This window comes from Patella vulgata, chromosome 4 (genome assembly GCF_932274485.2).
Source record: "Patella vulgata chromosome 4, xgPatVulg1.2, whole genome shotgun sequence".
NCBI lineage: Eukaryota > Metazoa > Mollusca > Gastropoda > Patellidae > Patella > Patella vulgata.
In genome coordinates, this window is record NC_065882.2 from 56,946,810 (window position 1) to 56,966,151 (window position 19,342).

General features: G+C 30.9%; 1 protein-coding gene across 2 annotated transcripts in view; it reads right to left on the bottom strand.

Moving 5' to 3' along the window:
- Window positions 1-47: 47 nt before the first annotated feature.
- Window positions 48-19,342, bottom strand: part of LOC126818901 (ankycorbin) — a 34,774-nt gene continuing 15,479 nt past the window's right edge. For both annotated transcript variants that reach the window (XM_050546546.2, XM_050546547.2), the window contains exons 5-21: window positions 18,131-18,195; window positions 17,448-17,576; window positions 16,663-16,769; window positions 15,788-15,882; window positions 14,080-14,196; window positions 13,503-13,585; window positions 12,812-12,895; window positions 12,150-12,239; window positions 11,581-11,700; window positions 11,076-11,117; window positions 10,317-10,394; window positions 10,026-10,089; window positions 9,366-9,466; window positions 8,821-8,967; window positions 6,781-8,301; window positions 4,893-4,958; window positions 48-4,418 (exon numbers count right to left, since the gene is read on the bottom strand). In XM_050546546.2, coding sequence (XP_050402503.2) covers window positions 4,344-4,418; window positions 4,893-4,958; window positions 6,781-8,301; window positions 8,821-8,967; window positions 9,366-9,466; window positions 10,026-10,089; window positions 10,317-10,394; window positions 11,076-11,117; window positions 11,581-11,700; window positions 12,150-12,239; window positions 12,812-12,895; window positions 13,503-13,585; window positions 14,080-14,196; window positions 15,788-15,882; window positions 16,663-16,769; window positions 17,448-17,576; window positions 18,131-18,195 — 2,984 coding nt within the window. In that variant the 3' untranslated portion in view covers window positions 48-4,343. The remainder of the gene's footprint in view (window positions 4,419-4,892; window positions 4,959-6,780; window positions 8,302-8,820; window positions 8,968-9,365; window positions 9,467-10,025; window positions 10,090-10,316; window positions 10,395-11,075; window positions 11,118-11,580; window positions 11,701-12,149; window positions 12,240-12,811; window positions 12,896-13,502; window positions 13,586-14,079; window positions 14,197-15,787; window positions 15,883-16,662; window positions 16,770-17,447; window positions 17,577-18,130; window positions 18,196-19,342) is intronic.

The following is a 19,342-nucleotide window of genomic DNA, read 5'->3' on the forward strand; positions in this document are numbered from 1 at the left end:
CCCAAAATTATGTTTTAACTTGACCCACAAAAAATATGAATAAAAACTGAAAATATGAATTGATTTATGACAATTTAATGCTAGTGTTTATGTTTACATGTGGTTCACAGATATTGTCTTAAATATTAAATAATACCAGTGATAAAATATTAAATATATACTCATAAAAAATAAATAACAAATATGCTTCAAATCATTAAACAAAAAACCTTATGGTTATAAAATAAAACAAACATGATATAATAATAATGACAAGACCCTTTTGTTGCAACATTAAACTACTTTATATATAGTTGAATAAACACACAATCTAAATTAATATCTAAGACCTTTTGGAGAGATATGATTGTCCATTAACTAAATATAAAGTGATCTGTTGTTGAAACAAAAATGCCTTATCTGTGTAATACTAACCCTAAATTTATTAATATCAACTATTCAAATTCCATTTAAAGTATAAAAATATTATGTATAAAATTATTACACACCACATGATATATATATATATATATATATACAAGAATAACATGTTACAATGGGTGGTATTTTGATATTTATTATGGTATTAGATTTTAAAAGTTACATGCTGATATTTAAATGACGTTTTGATATTTATTATGGTATTAGTTTTAAAAAGTTATATGCTGATATTAAAATGACTTTGCTTCTTAGGATTTGGGTGAAAACCAAAATGGTCGATATAGAATTTTATGTATTAATTTTATGTATGGCATGGCCAGTACTTTGTGTTCCACTGTCAACACAGTATGCCCAAATTTAAACTACATTTAATAAACAAACTTTGGAATCAAAGATTTAATCATATAGAACTTGCCTAATAATAACTAAACAAAATAACACATCATATGAACCAGCCGGTCGTAATCAATGTATTCTTAAAAAAATACTTTTTATTTGTTTCATATAAAATAAAACATTTCAAAATGATCCCTTTCCCTATATTAATTCTATAATAAATGATCATTTTTAGTTCACTTTCATCTATTCAATAAAACTAGAGAGTTAATTACAGAATTTATAATATACCAGTATTTATTATGTACATTCTTATTGTGCTAGAGAAAGTAAATTATTTGATAATAGGAAATATATTTTGATTATCAGCACACAGTATTACACAACAAATAAAGCACTAACATATGTGTTTCTATGGTATGGGTTGTTGATATCATGGTAATACATCTATGATGTGATTCTATGTTTTACAGAGATTGTTTCTCCAATGATCTACAGGTATGAAAATTAGTCAACTTAACTGGGGTTGTTTTGGGTTTTTTTAAGAACAGAATATACTTACTATAACTTTTTATTATCTTTTACAATATGTCAGATGGAAGAAATGGTGACATGTGCATTACATTGTTGGATATTAATTTAAAACTATCTTTTAGAAGAAGTTATTCGTAACCACAGTATTTGGGGTTAGGGCAACTTTTCATTGGGATATATAATAAACATGCACAAGAGTTACGGTTAGCTCCGTTTAGTTCAATAATTCTCATTCTATACAATGCCATCTCAATGCTTTAAAAGTATCGTAATTCAGTATTTATGTGGTAATCATTATTCATAAACACTGTGGTTATGCAAAACCTTGTCCTTATTTTTGGAATGGAAGTAATTATACACATAGATAAAAATGATTAATTAAAGTTTAAATGATGTTAAAGCATGACATAAAGGAAGACGAGTCATCAATGTGCTGTTAGTGAAACCTACAAAATACAAGATTATGTATTAGATTTCAATATATATCCTTTGATTATTCTTACAAATCACACAAGCTTATAATGATCTATATGCAGGCTAATATAAACAACATTCTTTTATGTTTTAATTTAAATCAAGTATTTACCTTATTAATTTATCATGTAAATGATTATTATACAAATATTACTAATAACACATCATAATATAATATGTCACTGAGACAAAATAAATATTTGATTTTGAGACGCACTAATATTTAAGAATATGATTTAGATTTTTTCTAGTATTTTATTCAGAGAAATTCTCATAAATTCATCAAGCACACTTTTGACGGAGTAAAACGAGTTAAGTACAATTCAACTGATGAAAGTTTTGCTAAAATTGCTTGTAAAACAAATGAATAAGTCATACAATGTATGTTAAATAAATGCTCTCTACCAATTCATTAACTTAAAATATATTTTACACCAATCATCTATTTATAATTCATGTACAATTCAGAAATCTGTGTACTTTAAGGTTTATAATCTATGTACAAAGTGGAATGATGAATTAAATTTGTATGGAATGTTATTATTTTTATTTATAAGCGTTTATATAGAATGTGTTTGATTATGCCAAGAAATAATACTCTTTTTTGAATATCAATAATTTGACCTGAATTTTGATTAGCCTCTGTTACCCACACGAAAAATATACACTTTTTATTTTTTTTCAACAAAATTTCCACCTTGGGCAAAAATTCAAGGGAGCTAAATTGAAAAACATGTGCCACCTTGAAAATCAACTCATAATTACTGATTGTCAGTTTGTCAATTTCCATCATGCTGAAATGAACTTTATATTTTTGAAGCCAGATCTGATGATGTATAATATTCCTAGGTTTAGGTATTTTTAGTCACATGGCGGAGAAATAATCCGAGGGCTCGAAGACCAGAGCTATAAATATATCAACTGTAGAAAACAAAAGTTGAAATGGTCTGGTTAATTGTGATTATAGAAGATCCAGAGCTAATATTTTCTACCAATCAGTTATCGGAACAAGAATGTAGACTAGGTCACAAATACTTTTTGTGTTGAAAGTACCCAGAAATTGGACATACATAGTGATGATCTGGGTGACAGAGGCTAATATATGATATGTATGAGGCAGTGCCTGATTATAATAGAAAAAACAAAGTTTTTAAAAATTCTTATGTACCAGTAATTGAAGGCTATAAAAATCTAAAACACTCAATAACTAGAATATGTTTATATAAGAAATAAAAAAAAGGCATCAGTTATAACAAATTTGATTAAAACAAATTTGATTAAAAAGAAGGGAGGCACAAGGGTTAAGTACAAATAGTTAAAGAAATGCATAAAAACTGTATTTAAAAAATTATTCTGTAACAACGTCATCTTAAAATCCAATGTCAACAAATTTGGCAAATATACTGGCATTTCATATTGATACATGGCACTACACACAATGTATCTTTATTTTAAAGTGGTAGTAGCCCCAGGAAGTAAATTTTAAAAAATTAACAATATTCTGTTCTAGTTTTATAGCTTATACATAACAAAATTCATTAAATTCTGACCAATATTCTTTTAGTCTTCTAAAGCTTAATATTATCTTTAAACGCACTGTTTAATATCTGAAAAAAAAATTGGGTATTATGTCTTGGTTATCCAGTAAACACCAGAATATAAACATTAGAGATTGGTCTATTAAAACTACAGTCTGAAGTTAAATCTTACATCATCTTCATTATATTATGGCCATAAAAAATGAACATTGTGTTGGGCTACTCCCACTTTAAAACATACCATACATGTATAAAATAATAAAAACAATAATAAAACCCTAAAAGTACACCTGGACATGGTTTTGTTTTTTTCAAAACATTTATGGTACACACTCAAACGTAAATGGGAAATATTAATGCTTTCGTGAAAACTGGAGAAAATAGTCTTTCCAAGTTTGAAAACGTGAATAGGTATTTAGGACCAAGTTTGACTTGCGTTTACCACTTTCTCAACAGTGGAGAAAAAAAAGTAAAACCATTTCTCATGTTTAATGAACTTGACCGTAATTACTGTCACGATTAATCAAAATGATAATCCATGCCTTATGAATACAGTCAATGCAAAGACAAATTTAACAATCACCGAATCCTATTTGATTCCATTTTTGAAACTAAGTCTGAATGCTCTCTAATAGTGGAAGACATATAAACCCCACATTCTCCAGCAGTCCTGTATTCAGTATAAATCTCAGTGGAATCCCACATGAACGATGGGATTCACAACCATTATATGTATGAAGCAACTGGTTTTCAATCTGTAGTGTAGATATCTTTGTTATCCAGTATAACTTTATATAATAAATCCCCTCATATACAATAAAAGTACAAAAAAAACTCCATTATGTATAATAAAAACAGAATCTTTGGAAAGACTGGGATATCAGTAAAAAAGAAACAGGATAATCCCAATTAAAAAAGGCAAATAAAATATTATAGACAGGCACTTGAATAAAACCATGTATAAATAACCATATAGACATATGTCTGATATAATGGAATGTTACAACTTTTGAATGATACAAATTTTGTGAGTTACTCTGGTTAACAGAATTGTTCCATGCTGCGTATTTCAATAATCTGATGTAAAGCTTGATGTACGTCTGGATCCATGTGACCCTGAAATAAAATATCATTATTGTGTTGGATATACGGCACTATATAAATGATCAATTATTATTAATTATAATTATTACGTTTAATTCTTACACAACAAGTAGGCTACATATGGTAAGATAAAATGTTACGGGTTAATTAAGTCCTTTATCTATAAATGTAATACAGGGAAAGTTTTGATAACAATGCACCTCCCTACCAAGTTGACCTACATCAGTTTATTTTACAAGGGCTATGCTAATTTCTAAATAGTGCAACAACTGAACTTTTTTCTAAATTTTTCACACAATTCAACAATTTGCTAAACTTTTCACACGATTCGCAAAACAATTTAACAATTTTGCCTAAACACTCTGCCATTTATTCCAACAATAAATTGAGGACTTTCTTCATACTCTCAAGTGCAAATCCACATGACCACAGTACTCCATAAAATAATTTAATATTAAATCAGTAGGCCTATGATATAATAATTACCTGAACAGCACTAACAAGATGTGTTCTATACATACTAATAACTTCATTGTGACATTTCTCACTGGCCTGAAAAAAACAAACATTTCTATCAATAAATATTATTTGACCCAGCACAGAATGGGCTATTCTGGTAGATATTGAATCTCCACCACATTCCAAGTCAACTTTCTCACCAAATTCCAATGATTGAGGGATTATCATTATACACCAGCAAGATCTGGACATATTTTTCTTGTCAACCCGATAGTTGAAATAACCAATCTCTTTCGAAGTAATAATATGGTACATCTTTATTTCATGGATCTTTAATCATGGGAGAAAACTAGAAAAAACTAAATGATTGATCAGGCCACCGTACAAACTTTCCTTCTAAGAAGTTATTGACTAAAATATTCTGAGGGATCATCTCTCTCATTGGGTGGTACATGTTTAATGTCTGTCATTGTTCTTTGAGGGATTTTAATCTCTAAAAGGAATATCAGTCCAAAGTGTGTCCTCGGTATCACCAGTTATATGGTTCCGTTCTACTCCACTATATCCTGGGTCCATTCATGGGGTTTTTACGAATTCAAATTATCTGCACTTGATTTTAGGTTGATTCTACAAACCAATCAAACCAGCGGCTGCCAGGCAGGATACGCCCACATTTTTGAGAGATGGATAGAGAACAAGCTAACAAGAAAGTGATTTTTCCTACTATCAAGGGCCATAATTCAGGAAATTACAATTCAATATGCGCGTTTATCGACAGGAACTGAGATCTTTGTGTTATAAACTTACATTTCAAGTTTCAACAAAATCGGATAAAAATTGTGACCTCTATAGGGTCCACAACCTTGATATACCATATTTTTACGCTATTTGAGAACGAACGGCGGCCATTTTGTCTGTCAATTTTGGGCCGATTTTCACGAAATTCAAACTTAACCTTCCTTAGGGTGTAACGGTGATATAATAATACGGTTTTTTAAATCAGATAAAAATTATGACCTCTATAGGTCCACAAGCTAAAAACGCAATTTTTCGTACAATCAGGGGCCATAATTCAGGAAGTTACGGTCCGATATGCGCGAATATCGAAAGGAACCAAGATCTTTGGGTTATAAACTTACATTTCAAGTTTCAAAAAAATCGGATAAAAATTGTGACCTCTATAGGGTCCACAAGCTAAAAATGTGATTTTTCGTACAATCAGGGGCCATAATCCATGAAGTTTCGATCCGATACATGCCAATATCGAAAGCAGCCGAGATCTTTTGGGGATAAACCTATATTTCAAGTTTCGTCAAAATCGGATAAGAATTGTGACCTGTAGAGAGTCCACAAACAATTGTGGACGGACGGGGGCGACGGCATAATACGTCCACATGAAAATGTGGGCGTATAAAAACAGTTTGCATACCAGTCTTGGCGTCATTGTTTATGTTCACCATAATAATCAAAGGTGGATAATTTGATTTTCCCCTGTGAATGGACCCAGGGTATAGTGGCGTAGAATGGAACGATACCACTGGGGAAAACAAGAATATCCAAAGTGGTTTAATTCCATTCAGTATACTATTTACAAAGATATGAATTAAAAATTTTGAAACATTGTCATTCTCTGAAGACAATGTAAACAAGTCAGCATGAGCTATAAGTTTCTCTAAAATCTTTTGATGGGCCTCTTTTAATATAAATAAATTCAAACCAGGAGTTTATCTAGTGTTTACACATGTATGTTTATTTGAGTATATTCTGTGGAGGCCACGTGTAGTGGGGATGAAAAAATTTTGAAATTAGCAGGCACCATATTTCAGTGTGGATTATGCTGTAAAAAAGGCAAATGACAGATCAGTGATTTTCAACTTAAACCAAAATTAATATTTTCTTTATTAACAGTACTTACATCTATTTTTTCCTTTAGAATACTAATCTGTGACTGTAATGATCTAATTTCTTTTTCACGTTCTTCATCAACATTATCAATATTATTATTTAACTTTTTGTGGAGGGATAACTCGGGCTGTATTTTTTTAATTACGAGAATTTCTTCTTCTAATAACGCGTTAGCTTTAGATAATTCATCTATTGTTAGTTCTAACTGGTCTTTCTCATATGTTAACATTTTATTTTCTTCAATCAATTCTTGTTGACCATCTGTAGCCGACGTTCTTTCTATTTTGATACTGGTGGTTTGAACCTCTAACAATTCCTGTTCTAACTTCTCTTTCTCTTTCAGGAGATCTGTATAATCCTGTTCTAACTGGTTATAATCCTGCTGCAATATCTCATGCTGTTGCATCATTCCTTCATACTCGTCCAAATCTTCAAACATCGCATCGCGTTGAGTTGATAACTGACTAATCTGTTCTTGCAAACTCTGGACTTCTTCAAGAACTATGTCGTGATCATGTTGAAGGGTTGAAGATCGTTCCTCTAAATCATCGTATTTTTGTTGTAGTTTGTCTCGCTCTTCCAACAATGTCGCCACCTCGCCAACCTTTCCGGCTAAACTAACAGCACTGATTTTCCTCTCCAAGTCTTCTTTCTCGCTTATCACAGTTTTGTATTTTTCTTGTAAGTGTTCGAGTTCGTACACAAGTTTTGTCAGATCATCGTGCATCTGATTACTATCTTGTAACAAGTAGGTATTTTCTTTCGTAAATTCCTCTCTATCATTCATGACCTTTTCGTATTCTTGTTGAATTTGTTCTTTCTCTTGTTGAAGCTGATCGAAGTCTTCTTGTAAATCATCACCTGCTTTTAAAATAGCGTCAAATGTGGTTCGTAATTTATTCAACTCTGTGCTCAAAATGGTCACTTGATCTTGTAGTTTCTCATTTTGATTTTCAAGTATTTCAATTCTGGCAGCATCTTCATCTTTTGTATCCGGAATTTTCTGTGATGCTGGCACAGGTTCCACATCTCCACTGTCATCCGATTCTGTTCTACTAGATGGTGCTGTTGATTTCAACATAATAATTTCTTGTTTTAAACTTGTTAATTCTCTCAGTAGTTCGTCTTGTTCACCTGATTCACTATTATAAGATACATTTTTACTGAGTACTTCTTTAAGATTACTGTTCTCATCGTAGAGAACTTTATTAGAATGTTTATACTCATCGAGTAAAGTCTGTAACCTATTCAAATCTTCCGAAGTTTGAGAATTGTCCATATCTACAGATGTAATGGATTTTAATCTACTTAATTCCTCTTTTAATTTCAAATTTTCCTGTTTAACAAGTTCATTGTTTTTGATAGAATCCTTTGATTCACTAACTGATTCCAAGTCCGATGTTGCTAATTTTTCTACTTGTACCCTATGTTTTATTTCTTGAAGTTGTAGTTCTAGTTCATTATTCTGACTAGCTAGTTCCTCGTACGTAATGGCACCATTTAATTTCTCCACTTCCGTAGCTTCCTTCAACTGAAATAAAAACAGACATGGTATAAATTATAGGGCACTGGGGTTTATGCACCAATAGTGTAAGGATACATGGAAAAGATGACCTACTATAGACCTTAAATATGTAGTTCTGGTGCAGGCCTTACAATGTGTGAAAAGTGCAGCTGCAAAGGACTTGCAACTTAGGAGCCACTGACAATTTTACAGAAAATTTCACATCAATGTTCTAACCAAATTTTGTAATTTCATGGAAATATATATATTGAGAGAGAAATGAGGTTTAACATCCACTCAAAACAAACTATGTCATTTTGGGGCTAACATATGGTACAATTTATTTCAATATTTCACTTGCTCATAGGTGTTTTTAGCTGTGGGAGCAAACCGGAGCACCCGGAGAATCCCAGGTAGGCACAAAACTCTACCGCTATGTACCATTCACGCTTGGGATCGAAAGCTAATAAGGAGGTAACAGATTTAACTACAAGCTTTAATCATTTAATGTTGTGTTTGAAAATAAAGATATTATAAAATATTTACCTGTAAAACTTGAGTTTGTAACTCTTGTTTTTCTGACTCTAACTGTTCAACTTTCTCATTTAATTCTTCTAAATCTTTTAAGGATACACCTGTAGCTATCTGATCTAATACAACTCTACCTCCTTCATTATAACCATTAGGTAAATTCTGGTAAAAAATATATTTACTTTATAACTATGAAATTAAAACAATATCTCAACCAACCCCAACAGCTGAAACATGTCTGTTGTGTTTGATTCTGTTATAATTGTAATTACACTACATCAATTATCAGAATCAACAGAAATGTGATTAGAAATTTGCCCCTGAATCAACAACCCATTTATTTAGTTTGCTTTTTAAACAATTAAGAAATATAAACCATAAACATTGCATAAATTTGTTTTATATCAGTGAATACATTTTTTTAAGGTTGTTTTTTTTTTAAACAATTCAAAAACATAAAGAAAATTATTTTTATAAAGAATAACAAAAACTGTTCTCTAAAAATAAGTTTTTGAATTCAATAAATAGAAATAGCATACACTATTCTGCCCTGTAATTACCTGTAATCTTTCTTTTAATTGGTCGTTCTCCTGATTTAAAGTTAGAATTTGACTGCGTAATAAAACCACCATCTTTTTACTATCTTCATTTGCACTATCTCCTAAAAAAATATTAAAGAATAATAATTTGCTAATAATGAAAAGAACATAGGAATGTATCAAGCTGTTAGCTACATGAATACACCACAGTAATGAGACAATTAGTATAGTGTATTCTACAAATAACACATCCTGCCACTTGTAGAATACCAGTCAGAGTTTGTAACAACCAAGACAACCATATCTACGGACTGACATAACTATGTCATACAAGTTAAAACATTGTAGGATCATATCTGTTCAGATAAAAAAAACAGTTTTATCATGTACACCAAAAAATATTGATTTTACCTACAACAGCAAGCTTGGAATTATGGCACCTGCCACAGACACTGTCAGGCATCAATTCAAACTTACAGGTGCCTGTCATTTTGTTGAGTACTAATTTGTCTTTTTTCAGTGTTTTTTATTGATATCTCCAATACAAAATTCAAAATATCAGGTACCATACTATTTTATAAGTTCCTGACATTTTTTCAGATACAACATGGGCTGCTACAGTAAGAGTGTTTTGAACTATTTTGAACGAATTCTATATGTTGTGTTTATATTATGGTTTACCTGATTCATCATCACTTTCTTGCCAACCATCTTCTCCTAGTTTCTTTATTACTGGTGGTGTTTTCTACAAATACAAATATCACACGCATCATGATTAATGAATTCTGATCTTAGTTTCTTTATTACGGTTGGGGGTGGGGGGTCTACATGTATTATGATTAATGAAGTTCAATCTTAGTTTCTTTATTACTAGTGGGGTTTTCTACTACAAATATCACATGTATTATGATTAATGAATTCTGAGTTGGATCTAAAACACAATTAAATAATAAATCTATACAAAATTAATACCTTATTTTCTTCTATGAACTGTGATAATTCTTGATTCTTCTCTTTTTCCTCCTCTAATAATTTTTTTAAATTGTTTATCTGAAACAGAAGATTTATTATACAGTAAATTAATATTGTATATATGTTTGAATATATATTGTAAGACAAGAAATGATATTAATGTCATGAAATCGGTGTGTAAGAAAGAAACCATTCACCAGATATACAGGTCTCTTGCTAACACCATAAAGAACGAGACCAAACAGGCACCAAAGAGAGATAAAGAGTTTTTGAATATGTCTGAAGGAACTATATTTGGTTTCGGAATATTTTAGGGATTTCCTTACATTGTACTATCAGAATGACTTACTGTCTGAAAAAAAAGAGAGAAGAGACAGTGTTTAACGTCCACTCGAAACAAACTGTTTCATTTTGGGGCTAACATATGGTTCAATTTTATTTCAATAATTGTGCGTGGGGGTGGGGGGAGGTGTGAGAGGAAGCCGGAGGACCCGGAAAAAACTGAGGTTGGGCATGCAATCCAACTCTTTGTCACATACAAATGTTGGTCTCAAAACCATGCCACTTGACTCAATGACAGGGCTTATGATCTAAAGTGCATGTGTTAACCATTCAACAACCCTTTTGTCTTAAAGGGCCTGTATCTAAATAGTGTAGCTGCCATGCAAAAAACAAATCTACTGTTTTGAATGTTTATGACTTTTTATTCACAGTAGTCTGTAGATGCTTTATATCTTATTTTGTATTTCTGTATCATACCTCTTTTGTAACTGTTTCTGGTATCTGAGTCTCACCTTTACCCTGTTAACAAATAGTTCAATGTAGTGCAAAAAAATAAAATAAATGATGCAAAAACAGTGAAGTTAATAAATAAATAATAAAAAAAATTGTGCAAAACAATAATTTCAAAATCTGTGACAATATTTAATCAAGAAAATAATTTTATTTGAACAACTTCATATTCAAAAAGAATCTCAAGACTCCTCTAATTATTGAAATTACTTACAGGATGGAATATATTACATAACTGACAACTTAGAAATGATCTGATACACTTACATATCTAATTTGAACATACTCAATTAATGTGTAACAAAATCAAGTTAAACTGTGAAAAAGAATTTTATCAACTGGCCAACTCCTCCAAAGTGCTAATGTTTAATTTACCTACTAAATTTGTTAAATTTATGCATAAAATTTTTATGGTGATCATAAATCAATGTCAACACTACAAACAAAAAAATAAAATCACCAGAAAACAAACCTGTTCTTTTTCTTTCTTAAATCGTTGTTCTGAAGCCTCTAATTTATCACGTAATTTTAGATTATCAATAGATAGTTTATGATATTCCTCATTCAACTGATCGTGTTCTTCTTGTAACTCCTTAAAAAAAAATTATGAAATATATAAAAAATTCATCAACATCTCAAAGTAAATAGTTTGAATATTTTAACTTTGATCTGAACTCAAGTACTGGTTTACCCCAAAGACTAGTCAAACTTGTTTAATATCTAAAAATGTAATAAACAAGTTACAGATCCAACTAGTCATGTCAATAAGGTACATGTAATTAATTTGTTAAAAGTCTTTAAATTTTTACTAATTTACTATTACATGTTGGGGAGAATTTTCAAAGAACCATATCTTTTTCATTTCGTCCAGTAACCAGACACATATTCTTGCTATCCATCCAATGGTGTCAAGGCAAAAAAAAAAACCAAGAACTTTTAGGTAAAAGTCATCCAATAAATAATGTCTTTGGTTTTCTTGAAATTGTATGTAATACAAATTTTTCATATTTTTAGAAAGATTTTATGGAGAATTCTTCTCACCTTTAACTTCTTGCTATTACTGCCATCAGAAGAATCAGGTGATACACTTAATAAATTAGGAGCTGATGCTGTTCTCTTTAAATCTTCAGTCTGAAAATAATTCATAGACAGACTAATGAATTTTTTCAAAATAATAAATTGATTGTCAATGTCAAAATGTCAATGATTTCTATGTCAATGTTAATGAATAAAGCAGATATACACTTTGTATGAACTAGATGTAATGGACGTCATGAAACTCTACAAGACTTAACAAAGAATTATCACAATTTGCTATCATTATGATATGGACAGGGGTTATTTCTACCACCCATTAAATAGGGAGATTTACACAACATTTACTAATATTTTTCGTCGTGTTGCAATCAGGTGTATTTGTTTTGTATTTCAGAGGATGTGTCATTCAGATTTCATTTGCCACATTAAAAAAGCAAGTCATCTAGTATCGAATTCAGATGAGAGACTGTGATATTTATAAAAAGGCTTATCAAAATACATTATAAATAATATTATTGTGTTTCAAACAATGTGACAACAGCTCCAATTTAACCAACAAAAATTATTTGTATAAAATTTTCAAAAAGCAACACGTAAAATTTGAATAAATTCATTTTCTTAATCTAATATGTAAAAGTCACCCCACCCCCTGATTATATACCTACCAAATCATCATGAATATCATGATCAATCTGCTCTTCCACACGGTTTGATGCTGGTGATTCTTGAAATCTAGATACCATATCAGTCTGAATGAAACAAATTAAACTCTAGTTACATGTATGCAGATCATTTCAGTTTTATATGTTTATTGTCCTTCATAGATTGTTTTAATAAGCTCAAATAGGGTGAACATCTTGTCATTTTGACATTAACACATGGTAAACTTCATTTCTATGATTACATATATGATTGCAATATAAAGGAAACCTTTTACTTTTTCCACCTACATGTATTCTTTAAATTTCAACTACAAAGGGTTATTTTACATGCACACCATCCAAACAAATATGCACAGATTCCTCGTCAGCCTGCCAGGTCAGGGAATAAGTTAAGGCGACAACATGACACACTTGGCATAATGAGTATAGAGTTTTCACGCCCCTTTCCAGCAGACAAAATTGTGTGGTGTCAAACATTATTGTGGTTCAGATAAGCTAAAATAGACTTATGCAAATTCCACACAGCGCAAAACTTCTCATGCCAGGGGTAGAAAACAATATGATGTTTCAGAAGCAAAATCAGCTATCACCACACCCCTGCTGCATGTACTACCTCAACAACACAAAATGATACAAATAATATGATACTTTTGATGGTAATTTGTACAGCGTACAGATATTTATATTTTGTTACCTGTGTAAGAGTTTTACTTGTATCAAATTGGTTATTAACAAGTTGTGCTTTCTTTAATTCTGTTGAATCGGGATATTTCACTTCTGTAAATAAAATGGATAAATCAATAATTTGTTGTATGATTTGGAATGACATCACTACATTTGTCAGGGTGATTGTGAACTTTGAGAATGTGAACGTGTTGTAAACATGACCTCTGAATATTGTGAACATTTTATAGGAACTTTCAAATGTGTGACCGGTGAACTACTGTCAATGCTGATTTTCATCCATAAGTCAAGACTTTGGTCATTTTTCAATAGATAGTGATAGCAAATGAATAGGAGTGAAAAGTTGATGCCCGCAAAACATACTGTAGCGTAGAAACACAGCATGTTTAGAATTGGTTTGAAAGCATAAATGTGTGTAATATGTTGCCTGCCTCCATATAGGGGTTTTTAACGAGTAGATGTATAGAGAAACTATTAATATATTGAAAATATTAACCACTCATAACTTTGGCTCTTGTTTATGGTCTAAGACTGATTCTTCTACCTCTTAGAAATCAATTCTTTTTATTTAAAATGTTAATATTTACCTCTTTCATTATACGTAGGTATCGGTACATCCCATGATGCTCTGGTTGGTGCATTATCAAATACTTCTCTTATTTCAGCATGTCCTGACATAACAGCATACCCCAGGGCTGTTTTACCTACATTAGAAAGTATATTCTTAAAAGTACAGATTTACTGTTAACAATATTTTACATACGTGCAGAATATGAATCGAAAGCACAAAACATTCCCCCCATTTGGTTAACAACATAAATAATCTTTCTGTCTCTTTCCCGTTTTCACCCTTTATATGGTTATTTATTTTTCATTTTAAGGTCTCAAATTAAGGAAAAGGGTTTGAATTACACCTTCTACTAAGTTTTGGTGAATACTCATAATTTCGAGGTTGAAGGTGAAGTGAGTTAGGAGTTTAAGAAAACAATTATCTGCCACTTTTGCACCAAGAATAAACATTCTACAACTCCATAGTAATAATGCCGAACATGACAAAAGACTTCTTTACAATCTTGTACTTTGAAAATTGGTTGTGACATTCAAAATGGAGTCATGACAGGGGAGAGAAAGAGAGATAAATGGGGTTTAACGTCCACTCGACACAAACTAGGTCATTTTGGGACTGACACATGGTTCAATTTTATTTCAATAATTCGCTTGCAGATAAGTTGCCCAAACAGTCCATAAAGACTGTCTGATTTTTATTCGTGTGTGCGTAATGGGATCATTTACAACACTACAAACTTATCAAGGGCAAAACTCATTAACTATTCATCATAAATAATCAATATTTTATAATCTTTTAGTTCTTCCTAGTGCTAGCATAAACATAACATGTACCAGTAATCAGATGTTGATGTTGAAAATGAGTAGGCTTTTTCTGTGTCTGAACATAAACACTGGTTTAAAAAACCCAAACATGCTATATGGGAGTAAATGTATACAAATGGAGTTACATCCCTTTTACTATTCAGTTACCATATTTTATTATTACAGAGAACAAAAGATCACCCTCTCAAAATGGGGTTGGAAAAAGAAAAGTTTCCTTAAAGGGTCATTAGGTAAGATTAGATAAAGAGCTAACAGTTCTCACTATAATAGTTAAAAAATAGATAATGGAAAGGGAATATGTTGAAAATTTCAGTCAAATTACTTCGCTCTGAGACTAGTTTTCATAGATACATTTATAATTTATATAACATTTAAGGCCTAAATAAAGATTATGCTAAGTTAATTAATATCTAAGTAATAATTTATACAACTTTTAAGGCCCAAAGAAAGACCTGCTATTGGCAGATTTAGCTCTTGCATAATGCTTTTAAGGGGAGGTGTTCGCCAAAGACAACACCCACTCTTGGATAATTAAGCATAGGACATTTTGGGAGAAACTTTTTGTCAAGTAATTATTGGGTATTTTTAAAATATACTTTTATTTTCCTAAAATACAAGACTGTAATGATACACACAAAATATTATACTTGAAGTGACAAGAAATATTAAATGATATTTGATATACTGAATGCCTAGAAGTGGAGGTAATGTCTTTTTTTTTTAGATCACTCCAGTTTGTCACTGAACCAGGACAGTGGTATTGTATCAAGGGGGTTCTGTATTTCTCATGGGGATGCTTCATAAACATGAAGACTTACAGGCATACCCTCTTACAATGACAGACACAAAATAATCTGTTCATATTTTGTCAATTAAAAAGGTATGACAGAATAGAATAATTACCTTCTCTATCCATACTTTGTGGATTGGCACCTTTTCTTAACAAGAATTCACAAATTTCTCTATGACCTTCTTTAGCTGCTATCATTAGAGGTGTACTGTAAAAAAAATAAAATAAAAAATGAAAATTGTACTGGTACATTAAAACTAATGAGCTGTAGACTCGATGCCTCTGGGCTCATAACTCTGGATATATGTATCAAGCCAATGATAGCTCTTTGTTTGCTGGCACTGCGAAACGGAAGCATGAATTCATAAACAAATCAATCAGAAATCCTTAATCTGACAGTGACAACATAATAAGAATTTTCCCAAACCTGACGACAGGAATGTTATATTTATTAATTATTGTAGTTATGTCATCAGACAGGCAGTTGCATTAGATGACTATTACGAACAAAAACATGTTTCTGAATGGAGCCACATTATCAGTAGGAATAACCAATACCATGTGTAAGATTGGTTAATGCCATTATTACAACAGAAGTGTAAGTGTTAACCTCAACAAGCAGGAAACAAACTTCTACAGTCCTTCACTTTTAAGGGGAGCTTTCGCTCCTGCTCCTCTCGACGCACGTCAGCTTTCCTTCGAAGGAGTCATTAAAGACTCCTGCAAATTAGCTAAATCGCTCTCCTAAATATTGAGATTAATAAACTACTTTCAGTTTTTGTTTACTTTTAAACTGCATATATTCAAGGTATCAGGAGCTTTTTATGGCTCCCGCACAATTTTATAAACACGAAGGACTGCTTCTAAAATTCTTCTAGACCCACACTAGGATTCAAACCTGTAGGTTGTAACTACTTTATATTGTTAATATTTTATTATGTCTTATCTTTTATTTATACAGAAAAGTCTTCCATCATTATATACTTACACCTGATAAATATCTTGTGTATTTACATCTGAACCTTTATCTACCAACCATTTACAGATTGCAATATCACCTCTGTGGGCAGCATAGAACAAAGATGTCTTACCCGTCTGAAACAGAAAAGAAATTAGATTTTCATTCAGTTTCATATGCATGCAATCTTATTACAACCAGGCTTAATCGTAGAAAGGACATTGAAACATTGATAAATATTATGAGCACAATATTTGTGGAGTTTTGGCGCTATAGAAATTGACCTTTATTATACTAACATAATATTAGTGTTCTCTTCCATTTAAAAACAAATATGCATGTTCATTAAGATGGTTTGTAATTCTATCCCCCACCCTCCATGAGATCACATATGTGACAATGACTGACACCAATATTGTCCTTTAAATAAAAATTCTTCCCAAGACGGTGAACAACTATATAGGCAATATAATCTATGTTCTACCAGGGTGTTCAACGTTATTTTATTCAATATTTTGTTGACATTCATTGTGGGATGGGGTAGATTTGCCACGCCCCCTATTCACAGCTTCTAGATCCAATACTATCTGTCTTTATCTCATATGATTACATATTTGATATCTTTTTCTCTAATTTATCTGGGCTAAATTAATCAAGGTGTCAGTTCTCATTCCATCCAATATCCTGTATAAACACAGATTGTAATAACTACAATATAATCTTCTTGGCAAGTATTAATATTCTCTACACTTAAAGTATCCAGATCACTATTGTCATCAGCAATATTCAACTATTGTCAGAAATATTGGTCTCACCTTCTCTGTTGATCTTGGACTGGCATTTCCGCTTAATAAAGCTTGAACACACTCCAAATGTAATCCAGCACAGGCATGATGTAATGCTGTCATATTATTACTATCCTTCATATCTACATCAGCATTAGCCTGGTATAATCAAATAAAAATATCTAAATTGATGTTTTATGAACGAGGGTAGGTATTAAGGGTGAAAATTTTTTAAGAATATAGTTAGTATAATGTTCTTATAAGCATAATTTTGCTCACTATAACAGCTGAGGAAATATCTCACTATTCTGCAAATAGTCGAACTAAAATATTGATCACAGATAATCATTAAAATCAAAAATGATTTCAAAAGCTACAGGATTTGAAGGAGGGAATAGTGGGTTGTATCATATAAAAAGTGAATCTAAACAAAGGTTTTGAATAACAAAGATTTTCAAATACATTGCGTTATTAGATCTACCAACCACAAATATTCCTACAACTACATCATACATGTCTTCTTTCAACATAGGTTATAATAGTTTTATATCATAAGTATATTATAGATATTTTCTTTCAACATGAGATAACGTCTAATCCTTCTTCACTTTGGTAAAGTAATGATAAAATCTTTAATTTCCAAGAAAGATCTAACAGGTATAAAGTTCGTTCAATTAATAAATAGTTGATAATATGGTTGTATATCTATCTACCTGCAGTAACTTTTGTACAATTCCTGTATGACCTTTAGCAGCTGCCAATTGTAAAGCTGTATTACCTACAAAATGTAACACCTAATTAACAAAAATATACCATCTTTGATGTTGAGATCTTATGGATAATAATAATACATGTATTCTGTACTATGATAACAGTTATGATAAAAGACTTCATACTTTTAACTTTCATTTAGTATTATATTAAAGCGTCACCTGGAATTCCAAATCAAGATATTATTTTGTTCAAATGTCTTTGACAACGACATGCAGTGAGCTGAATCCCCTTTTTAAACACGGAAAAGTTGTTTGAAATAATAGGATTTATGTGCAATGATTGAACATCACTTTATTTGGATTATTTTAAGATTAATAAGCCGACAGGAAGCACAGAGGATTCATAGTCAACAATTCATACAAAAACTTGTTTTCAACAGCCATAATAAGGCCCATTGGTTTTCGTTAAAAAATTTGAAGGTGCTAGAATTATTAAATTTTGATATCTTGACGTATGGTTTTTAACTTTTGAAAATTCATAATATTCACGGATGAAAATAAATTTATCAAGCAAGTAATTTAGAGCTATGTAAAGAATGCAACAGATACCTCTTAAGTGTCTTAAACATGATTTATAGCTTTTAAAATATTTCAAGCATCTAATAACATTATTAAATATGCTTTTTTTCACAGACATATAACAACACAAATTTTGGGAGCTTCATATTCTAATGACCGTTTTAAAGTGGGGCTCGTGTTCACAAAAATAAAGTACTTATAAAGGCTTTGTACACCTCAATTTTATTTCTAACATAGGTATCATACAATTCACGAACATAAACTCAGCAACTTTAATTTTTCTGTTTTACGACTGTATACAGTTTCATCAATTGTAAAAATCATGTATCTAAATTTAGGTAGAGAACACACCCATTATATTATGTGTTCTAAAATGACAACAAAAAAATTGAAGTTAAAAATTAACTCAAAAGCCAACAATTTACACAGTGTCCATAAATAAAGTCTGTTTGTATTATGTAATTAAGTACATCATAGTATTAAAGAATGGACTGGCTTGTGTATAAAAGATATACTTATCATTATTTAATGTGCATAAAAGATATAATTGTCATTATTTAATGTGCATAAAAGATATAATTATCATTATTTAATGTGTATAATGTGCATAAAAGATATGATCATCATTATTTT